We start from the raw sequence: 11,463 nt of genomic DNA, 5'->3' as shown, positions 1-11,463 counted from the left end.
CCCTCAGCCTCTCTCATAAGTCATGTGCCCCAGCCCCCTAGTCATTTTCGTTGCATAGCTTTAGACCCCTACATTTGAAAATATGGGCCTAAATTTCTGGATTGTTCTCTTATATGCCATGATTCAGTTTATATCAGATTTTTAGAGCACAATTTTAAAATCCTAAAAAGAGATGTTCAGTGTAAAATCCACTGGCACAGCCTCAATTACAGGTATGTAAACTCAGCAGTGTATTACAGATATGTTCTCCGGCTGATGTTTCTTAACACTGAATGGACCTGTGCATAAAAGGAAAAAAAGATCCCAGCAGCCTCACCAACCTAACCTGAACATTAGATTATTCACTTTCCCAACTAATCAATAATTGTTATAATTAAAATTGATAGCTGCAAAGAACATGATAAAAGGCTGCTGCCAGAATACTGATTGTGTATTTGGCTTGAAAAGATAGGCAGTAGTGTGAAACACTTATTTTCCAATTTGCTTGTAGCTGTGTGCAAATTGCTTTAGCTGTATACAGCTGATTTAGACCTTGCCTGGAGGTACACTAAATTAATTGGGAGCCACACATTCATTGCTTACAGAATAGACATGGTAATGGGTGAAATTTGTTAGTGCCAGTAATAAAATAACTATGTAATTCTGTTTTTTTAAGTTGTCCTTTCATTATTCTTTCAGGATGGGGGGGAAAAAACAATTAGAACCTTTCAGACAATTGAGATTGCTTTCAAGTCTTTATGTAAAACCCAATGTGACTTTGGTCAATATTTTATGCAAGCAAACATTAGTGTGAATATGGTATTGATTTTTTTTCAAAAACGAAAAGCACTTCAGTGTACATAAGAGGGATTTTTGTCCTTGTTGTGACTGAACTTTAGATAATGAAACCATTATGTTGTAACTACCATTGTCTTTTGAAAATTACTCTTTGTTCTCTTTTGTGTCTTAACTACTTTATTATTAAACAGTAGACAAATTAATCATTGCTTGTGGGCAACTGAAAGTTTTTTTTAAAAGTATAGTTGTAGATTTTCTTAAATGCAGTCTCTCCCTTATCCGTGTGTATATGTAACAAAGACACCTAAATCCCACAGCAAAATACATTTTCAATATGCACGACTGAAACCCCAGGGAATATGTGAGCCATTTTAATTGGAAGGCACTTTACATTATGGAGCCCCAGAACAAACATGTAAGGCTAAATTTGCATATATGCTTGCCTGAATGGCACCTGCAAAATTTGTGTCTGTACCAGCTGCATCCACGTAATCCAATTTTACATGCAAAATATTAAATTGTGTCAAACTGGGCACACAGTTACCTATCTCTATAATAGGCTGATCCAAAGTTATGGATAAAAAATGTCCTGAACTCTGCGGGATTTAGGAGTCAAAAACCAGATTTTCACCTAATGACCCAACTTTATTCCCCTTGTTATTCACATGTGCACAGTAAAAGTATATTAATAGCACTGATTATCTTAGTTCAGTGAGCCAAATTCATATCTAAGGGCATGTCTACACTTACAGCTAAATTGTCACTGCTGCAGTCGATGCAGCAGTGTCGATTTAGCAGGCATGGTGAAGACCCGCTAAGTCGACGGCAGAGCACTCTCTTGTTGACTTCTGTACTCCAGCTCCCCGAGAAGCGTAAGGTAAATTGGCAGGAGAGCATCTCCGTTAACACAGCGCGGTGTAGACACTGCGACAAGTCAACCTAAATAACTGAAGTAGCGTAACTTAGGTCGACTTACAGCTTTAGTGTAGACCAGCCTTTAGTTACACCAGTGTAATCCCACCTTTCTTAAAGGAGTTTTTCCTACTATAATAAACAGCAGAGTTTGACCTATTATTTTCAGTGACTTCCAACTGATTATGTTAACTCCTGCTGAACCTTCCTTCCCTTTGGAGCAATGAATTACTACTCCAAACATTGGATTAGGTCCTTAGCTGACATAAAGGGAACTACGGCCATTTACACAAGCTGAGGATCCAACAAACAAATATCTGTCTCTGATAAAGAAAACCGTAGAACTAAGCAACTCATTTTGAAGCGGGATGATTCTGAATTAGCATAGCAGAAACTGGAGCCAAGAATAAGCATTAAATTAATATGTTACAATAAACGGAGGGGAGAGGCCTATCATGCCATTGATTGCTAAGCAATCTTTTCATTGGGGAGTTCTGTTTAAAAAATCAATGGCATGATATGGCCCAGCATTACTTAAAGATTTACTCATTTAGGCTCAGCTGCAGCAGAGACAGGCAGGGCAAGGATACAAAAAGCCTCCCTCCTCCACCCGCGTGCAATGAATAAGTACAGCCAGAATCCCTGCTTTCACCCCCTCCTCCCCCAGCCCAGGATCTGCTATATCCTACCGTACCCTGGGAAACAAAGCAGCCAAAAGGGAGCAGAGAGGAGGTAGGGCCAAGCCCCCATAACCAGCTGGTTAAGAAGCAGGTTAACCAGAATGCTGTATTCTCTTAGTGAGCTGCCCCTAGAGCAATGAGGTTTCACGATGCTCTCAGTGTGATCCAGTACCTAAAAGGCACAACTGAGCCCACAGAGCATGATCCAGCTCCCATGAAAGTAAATTACAAAACTTCTCTGATTTTCAGTGCTCCATACGAAAAGGAAATAATTTGGCCCCCAAAGTTACTTCTACCCTTAGTAAGATGATCTTTTTGTAGCTGGGCATGCTAACCATCAAATCCAAGTAAACCATAGTATCTAGACCAGTGGTTCTCAAACTTTTTTTTCGTGGACCACTTGAAAATTGCTTAAAGATCTTTCCAAATGTTGTTTGTACCGTTAGCTAACTATTGCAAAGCACTTTGGATAAAAGCACTATATAGGAAAAAAAAATTAACTTTTTTTTGTTCTACAAATAAAAGCACACAGCTCATATTTTAATATCAGTAGTCTTACCTTTCTAATGTGATGGATGTGTCCTCTCTCCTCTGCCGTGGTAGCCCTCAAGCTGGGGCTGGGAAGGAGGGGGGGTCTTTCCCCTGCCACAGCAGCCCCCGAGCTGGGGCTGGGAAGGAGGGCCGTCTCTCCTTGGCAGCCGCAGCCCTGAAGCTGGGGAAAGTTGCCTCTTTCTCTGGCCGCCGCAGCCCTGCACATCCAAAATTCGCCCCACGCCCTCTTCTCACCCCACTGACCCCTCCCACCTACCCCCATTCCTCCCAAGGCCACCACCTCCCCTTACATGTGTGTCTTCTCCAGGGTCCAGGCACCTAATTAGTGGAGCCCCATCTACACGACTCCACTAATTAGGTGGGTGGCCCTTCATTCTCTTGTGTGCAGCCACCCAGGCGTGCACCTTATAGGGAACTATCTGTGGACCACCTGAATGGAGTTCGCGGACCAATGGTGGTCCACGGACCACAGTTTGAGAACCTCTGATCTAGACACTTACATAAAGTATCACACTAGAGAGAGGTGGAAAATAAGCAGAAAACTCTGAATTTATACAGCAGCTCCTTAACAGTTGGGCAGATTTTTCAACCAGAGAATTCCAGGACATTTTTATACAGCACTTCATGTTTATTATCCAAGCAGAGTTTTATTTAAAGTACATAAAGACAAAATCACTTTTCCCCTTTTACACTTAGCTAATGCTACTCAAGAAAGTGTGTTGCTGAAGAACATAACCTGCAGTGAATTTATAGAGATTCGCAATATATACATCCTTCTATTAGAAAGGTAGCCTGAAAATAGACCCATGCTAAAAGAATCCGTACAACTCTGCTCACAAATCAAAAAAGAAAAGCAGAAATCACTTACTGTATATTTCACAAAAACAATGTTTAAAACTTTTTTTCCCCCAGGATTTAAATTGGCTTTCAAAGAGTCTTTATTTCCTTATGTTTAACTGGAATTGCTATGCCATTTACTTTCATGAACAAATAATGTAACGCTACACTGGAAAAAATAAATAAGCACTATTCTAGCATCAGCAAACTCAAATAATGGAAATCATATAATTAAGGTACAATGTTATATAATTCAAAATGCTTGGAAATGGTGTTGAAAGGACTATATGCATGAATCCACTGATATAGAACTGCATGTATTAGCTCGGTGTTTAAAGGTTATTCACCTGTAATAAAAACTGCTTCTGAAAGTCCCCAATGCACATTTATATAGTATTATGGTGGAAATAACAAGTTTTCTGAGTGATTAACACCTTTAGACTGTAAGTAATAATTATCTTTGCTAAATCCTAAAGTTTGCTAACGTATCAGAACATTTAAGAAGTTTCAGAGTCGCCACTGATGTTGAAAGAATAACTTAGCGCATTCTGCATAAAAATTACTAACAACCATCATGAGGATTTTAATGGGGTCTAGCATCCCATCACTGCACATGTTAATGGCTTTCTGTGTGCATCAATGGTCCTTAAAGAGTCAAATAAGAAAGTGAAACATTCACTATCTTTGTAGTTTTTCCATAATGAAGCAGATTCAACTTGTAAAGATTGTATACACAAAAAGGGGTCATTTGCTGCTCTCACTGGGGCCAATGAGAGTTGCAAAGTGAATCAAGGGAATGGTCCAAAGTTGGAATGAGCAATTAGTGCACGAACTAATAGGTAATAGGGTACCCCATTTTCCCAAAGCTCAGTGAAAATACGTATCTGCAATATTTTTCATTTCCTGTATCGAAAGAAAATGAAAAAGGATGAAGTAAAAGTACAATGAAATGCATAGGCTTCCTCGATGTTAAACTAACACAGATAGTTTACTGTACTTACCTAGAGTCGTACCTCTCTGCTGTCTGATGCAGTCATCTTAGGTTGCTGGTTAACAAGTAACAGAAACATAGAAAGGCTCCAACAAACAAAACAAAACAAAACAAAACAAACAAACACTATGTTTGTTTGTCTGGGCGGGTGAGTGTTTCCCCCACATTATCTCCTCTCTTCATTAATTCTTTGGAGTCTCAGCCTTCACATAGCTGAGACAGAAGTGTATATTGTGCCTGACTGTTGATGCTTGGCAGCATGGCCACTTCCTGGCTTTGGAAGATGTCAGCCATGCTTACTCCTTCTAGCAGTTCACAGTTGCAAAGCATGCAAGATGTTAGTCCCTCAAAGTGTTAAAGCCAAAGGAAGGCCACAGAGAAGGAAGAACAGATTAATCCTCAGTGGAGGGAAAAAAATGAATGGCTTTGGCTGCTAGCCTCTCTTACAGCCTAAAGACTGTAATGAAACCCTGTCATTAATCATCTTTTAAACAGCTGCTTACTCTATATCAATCAGTGTAATTCATTCTGGTTACTTACGGACACTCATTCTTAAGCCACACTAAATCAGAATCACCAATAGTGTGAATGTACAAGATCTATTTTGCTGTAGAAGCGTTAAAGGCAAAGGCCGCAAATCAATGGCACATTTCAATACAAAACCAATTGAAATTTTAATGTAGAAGTAATACGACACTTATTTAAGTGGTCAAGAATTCTGTATTTGAAGGACACCGCCCTCCCCAAGGAATACACCCTTTTTTCCCCATTTCTCGATTAAGTTAATTTGAACTATGTCAGCACTACAAGCTTTCCACATACGTTTAGGACCAGACGATAAGAGCAGCCCAAAGATGAGTAATGTATAGTAAAATCAATAAACCTTATTACTAGCCACTAAGGGGGCTGATTTTATGTCCATAAAAGTAAAACAATTATAGCAACATTAATGGCAGATTCATCAAAGTAATATAACAAATTCAAGTATGCTTGTCTGTTGGGAATCTTTAATCCACCCATGTGCATTTAGTATCCACTAAGCAAGAAAAATGGTACCCACTTCATATACAAGCTCTGACCTCTGGCAGTGCAAGTTGTCATCAGAATAAAGAATGAGAGTTCAAACACCCCTGTATTTGCTGATGAATGTATCAGTGGTATGCAATCAAGGATAAAGTTGACACCCAAAATAACCTGGCTAACCATCTGTTTCTTTCATGCATTAATTAGTGTCCTTTTATTATCATCTGTACGCTACTTACTGAGGTGGAACAAAACTATCGGACAATCATAGAATCATGGAAATGGAAGGGATCTTGAAAGGTCATCTAGTCCAATCCCCTGAATTCATGGCAGGACTAAGTATTATCTAGACCATTCCTGACAGCTGTTTGTCTAATCTGCTCTTAAAAATCTCCAGTGATGGAGATTCCACAACCTCCCTAGGCAATTTATTCCAGTGCTTAACCTCTCTGTCAGGAAGTTTTTCCTAATGTCCAACCTAAACCTCCTTTGCTGCAATTTAAGCCCATTGCTTCTTGTTAATGCAATAACATGTACAACATGTTCTTGGGTAGTATGGGTAGGAACATTTAAAATAAAGGTGGGCTAGTTCTGTCCACAGGTACACACAATCAACTCCACACAGTGGGGCTGCACAGGTTAAATCCAAAGCAAAGTTTGGCTAGTGTTTCTAATGCACACAGGCAGTCATTTCTCAGCTGAAGGTATTAGTGGTTTAAGTATCAGAAAGATCACTCAGGGGTACTAGGGACCTGATCCAAAGCCTACTGAAGTCAATGGAAAGACCTCCTTTAACTGCAGTTTTGGCTCAGGCCCTATGTGCCCAAAAGGAAGAAGGGGTAAGGTGAAAATGGAACAGGTTGGGCATGGAGGGTGTGGATTCATGCTTCACCTTATTCAAGGATAGCATAGCTGCCAAACTGGTGAGTACTGCCTGGGAACCAAGCCAAAAGTCCTTCTGGGGACACTGGCAGCTGTATAGTGCCGCCAGAGTCTGTCAAACATACCTATTGGTAACTAGGACACAATCTCTTTCTAAGCTGGGCAGAGGAAAGCAAGGTGAGACAGACGCCAAAAAGTACAAAAACAACTTTTTTTTTTATTCTGATTGCCAAATTATTTAAGGCAGGTATAAAAATGAAAGCATTCAATATACATTTTACATAAAATAAACTAGATTACAGCATAAAACAAGTAACCAGGCAATGGCATTAAAGTCTCTCTTCTAAAACTGGATAATTGTAAACATTAAAAAAAAGACTGCAGGACTATTCAAGTAATAGAACAATCACAGATGTCTTCTGGTATGCAGGCTATTGGGTTATTTGCCATTCAAGATTATCAAAAAAAGACATTTAATTATTCACAGATACTCATTATTTCCCCATTTAAAATCTATACATTATGTACAACACAGTTTTTGTGGTACTGGCAACCCCATGCCTTCCAAATGTATATTTTTCACAATACACAATTACAATGAAACAGTGAGTACAGTAACATTTTACACTGATGCATCTTAACAGGAGCCACCAAATAGACATCTAAATTGTACCAAAGTGTCATCATCACAGTTAGCCTCTCTGAGGGCTTGTGGGCAATATTAGAAGGGTATGCAAGGATCAGGCACACTGATACATAATATTATTTATTTACAATTAAAAAGCAAAAAGAAAAGAAAAACGGCCTTTTGTGGTTAACATTTTTCTAAACAAGACAAATACATTTTTCCTTTATTGTGTGGTTTGCAACTTAGCAGCAGACCCTGTGTGCGAGCCTGGTTACCGATACAAAAAAAGTAAAGAATATATATATATTTATATATATATATGCGCATATATATATATATATATAAAAAAAACAGAAGTCTAATTACAGCAACATTTGTTACTCTGTGATAAAATCTGCAATTTACAAAAATGAAATGACTGGTTTTTGCCTGCCATTAAGGCATTTCAAAATAACACCATGGAACTGATGTCTGTAATAAAGCGCTTCCTCATGTGATCCAGTCACATGACAATGTACATTTCCAAACTCCTCATTCTCTAAAAAACAAAAACAAAAAAAGAGGTTTTAGTATGATATCCTTTTCCATCATTTAACTCTGAACTCTTGAAATGCACAAAAACTATGAAACTAACCACATCTAGTAAGTAATTGCCAACCCCAGCCTCCTGCTCCAAACCATGAGATTTTAATAAATTGAGAGGGGGAGAGGAATAGTGTGTCTCTTCTAGTTTCTGAACCTTTAGGGTGCACTCGGGTCATGTGCTCAGGCATTTCTCTGCAACACTGAGTGCTAAAAACTTGCTTTTTATTCAAATGAAAGCTGAGATTCTCATGTAATCACTTGCCTCTGGGGGGTTGCGACTTTAAGAAAAACAGCATATATCACAAAAAGAAGAACAGGAGTACTTGTGGCACCTTAGAGACTAACAAATTTATTAGAGCATAAGCTTTCGTGGACTACAGCCCACTTCTTATGCTCTAATAAATTTGTTAGTCTCTAAGGTGCCACAAGTACTCCTGTTCTTCTTTTTGCGGATACAGACTAACACGGCTGTTACTCTGAAGCATATATCACGGGACTTGTGATAAAATCATGGAAGTTGTTAATTTTACTGCATAAGATTTATCCTGGAGGTGTTGGTGGAGACTCCACTGTTAAGGCAGAGTTGAGCTTTTCACTTAAGACAGAATTTTTATTATATATAAGGTTTTCATTTCCTTTAGAAGTTGAAAAGTAAATTCTATTTAAAAGCAGGTAAATAGTTTAAAGGCAAATACATTTGATTCCTAGGTAACTTTAAAATAATATAATCTTTAATGCACCTTCTAAAAATATTTTATTTCCAATAAAAGTATCTGCAAATCAGGAAGCCAGATATACTTGTACTTATACATAAGAGCAGAAGTTTACTCAACTTTAGATGGATCTACTCCAAAATTAATCCCTTACTTGCCTTTTATGAAAACATTTTGAATCCTAATTATATACTTCATAATAGATTGTTTTACTTTAATAGTACCAAGAGATAAAGGATAGTCTCTGAAAATCTCAGACGACAGGCAGTCTATTTCATTGATTAATTATCTACATTATGATTATAGTATGAGCGTCAAAGACAAGTGTCTTGTTAGGAAGAATAGAGCTACAATTAACTAAAAAAACCCTATAACCCCTCCCCTCTCAATAAAAGCTGCTGTCTATAGGGATGCAGACCTCTAGTCTTAGAAACCTATAATTTGCTTCCTCCCTCCCTATTAAGATGTCTATGTAAGTATAATTTAAGGTTTACAAGATATTTACCTTCTTTGTGCAGGAAACATACCAGATGCAGATGCCTGAGCAGCCACCTGCTGAGTGGCAACAAGGGCAGCAGAGGTCAACCCTGAAGGAAAGAAGAAACAAAAGACTGTGGATATACTTCTGGATTTTATGGTGTTCAGAGAGACAAGTATAGTCGTCAGTGCAAAAACCATAAATAGCAGCCAATCACTTTTTGCAGGATGCATATATCAAATATTTCAGGCAAGAGAGGTAAGACAATTTGCCTGGTCTGATCAATGTGCCTTAATAGAATGTACTGAATTCTCCTTAATAGGCATTTTACAAGAAAATATGGCATTCTACCTTACTGTGTTTCTTTCCAAGCACTACACTGCATGGTGCTAAACGGTTTGTATGAATTCCTGAATCCGAAGCTCAGTCGAAATAATGGGAAACAACAAGAATCAAAAGTCACAGTGAATTACAAAAACGAATACTAGCTGCTTGGAATACAATACTTCCATAGTAACTTATTTTTAAATTTCTCCCACTGAATGAGCATAATGCATCCCATAAGGCGTATGGAATCACTGAATCAATTTTAGAAATATTTAAGACTTTTGCATAGGAAAATGACTCTAAGGCACTGAGAGAACACAATGAATTAATGTCATTTTAGCTACAAACTGTACTCATGTGTACTTCACTGCAGGAGGAAATCTTTTAATTCTGCTAGAACAGTGTCAGAAAAGGAAGAAAAAATGGTGTAAATCAGGGGGAAATTAATAATCTTTCATGCATCTCTTCTTGTGGTTCTTTTTCCTTGACTGCAACAATATGTGCTGTATTCACCTAAATAAAAACAGATCATGTGCTATTTGAGAAGCTGTAGCTGTGACAATCTCAAGGTTGACTGCAGGGTCTCTGCTGTACATAAAATTGGTTCAAAATTAAAAGCTTTTTTCTTTGCCATGCTCTCTCCATTGTTTACACAAGACTAATTGTGTAAAAAGGTTTATTTTTTTACCTCTTTCTAATCAGTTACTGTCAGTTTTTATTATGGTTGAAAATACTCATTTGAATGATATCCTAGCTGACAAGTAAAAATTTAATAATTTACTGGCAATCAGTGGTGAGTTCTAAAACAGTATTACTCAAGCATGAAGCTGTAGTGTAATTTGGTGTTACCAGCTTAGTCCTTGCTGCGTGTTTTCAAGCTTTCTCCCTAGATATAAACTATTTTTTCTGGTTTCCGTAAAACACGGGTTTCTATTAAAATAGCTTCACATCATACTTGTAACATCAATTAAACAACTTTAAAAGACACGTAGATCCTACAGTCAGAAGCCACAGCTCACCTTGAAATGGGTCATATTGCCCGGGTATAAGTGGGTAGCCCATTCCAACGTGTGTGTGGTGGTGTGTATGAAGGTGCCGCTGGCTAAAGGGGGAGTGGCGATCTCGCTCCCTCTCTGCTTCCCGCTCACGCTCAGCTGTAGATTTTTCCACAGGCTGACAATAAAAAGGTAAAAGAAAGAGTATATAATATTTTTTAAATTGAGAATATCACAACCAATACACTGACTCTGTGTATTTAGCAATGGACATTTAAACACAAACTATGAGATTGATTCTCCAGTACACTGGAGTGGATTTGCCTTGCTCCCCAGAATACAAAGCTGCCCTAAAGCTGGTGTAGCCATATTCTCAGGATAAAGGGATCCTCAGGCATCACATAGCAGCCACAAACCACCTCTTCTCCCACCAAATCTGCAAGGGGGGGGGGGGGGGGTGGCCTAGGCTCCCTTATGCCAGGCTGGTTCCCGGCTGCTCTAACAGCCTATTTAAGGGTACATCTACACTACAGCGGGGAGTCGATTTAAGATACGCAAATTCAGCTACGTGAATAGCGTAGCTGAATTCGACATATTGCAGCCGACTTACCCCGTTGTGAGGACGGCGGCAAAATCGACTTCTGCCGCTTTTTGTCGGCGGCGCTTACTACCACCTCTGCTGGTGGAGTTAGAGCGCCGATTCGGGGATCGATTGTCGCGTCCCGACGGGACGCGATAAATCGATCCCCGAGAGGTCGATTTCTACCCGCCGATTCAGGCGGGTAGTATAGACCAGACCTGAGCTGGTGGCAGCTGGTGTAAATCAGTCCTTGGACTTCTTTCATTTGCACTGGGAACTGAACCAACTCTCAGGATCAGAGAGCTATTTCAAAACTATCTTTAGGGTCAGCAACTTGCTTTCATCAATTAAAACTTTTACCCTCTTATCTGAAGGCAAAGTAACACTGTTTACTCCGACATGGAAGTCTCCAAAACAGGATTTTAGTAATTTGCTATTTAGAAGATAACAGCTCTGCAGCAAATATATTGAAGGGATATTATCAAATCCCATAGTTCAACTTT

At 38.9% G+C, this 11,463-nt stretch overlaps 1 protein-coding gene across 5 annotated transcripts in view; it reads right to left on the bottom strand.

Annotated features, from left to right (window-relative positions):
• Positions 1-6,851: 6,851 nt before the first annotated feature.
• ZNF608 (zinc finger protein 608) overlaps positions 6,852-11,463 on the bottom strand; it is a 116,174-nt gene continuing 111,562 nt past the window's right edge. For 4 of the 5 annotated variants that reach the window (XM_054032159.1, XM_054032160.1, XM_054032161.1 and 1 more), the window contains 3 exons: positions 10,405-10,558; positions 9,086-9,167; positions 6,852-7,820 (listed from right to left, as the gene is read on the bottom strand). In XM_054032159.1, coding sequence (XP_053888134.1) covers positions 7,814-7,820; positions 9,086-9,167; positions 10,405-10,558 — 243 coding nt within the window. In that variant the 3' untranslated portion in view covers positions 6,852-7,813. Of the gene's footprint in view, positions 7,821-9,081; positions 9,168-10,404; positions 10,559-11,463 lie in introns of those variants that run through there. The other variant, XM_054032162.1, reaches the window with a different exon arrangement.

This window comes from Malaclemys terrapin, chromosome 6 (assembly GCF_027887155.1).
Source record: "Malaclemys terrapin pileata isolate rMalTer1 chromosome 6, rMalTer1.hap1, whole genome shotgun sequence".
Classification (NCBI taxonomy): domain Eukaryota; kingdom Metazoa; phylum Chordata; order Testudines; family Emydidae; genus Malaclemys; species Malaclemys terrapin.
The sequence above is the reverse complement of the archived record's forward strand: the minus strand, read 5'-3'. Positions and strand labels throughout refer to the sequence as shown.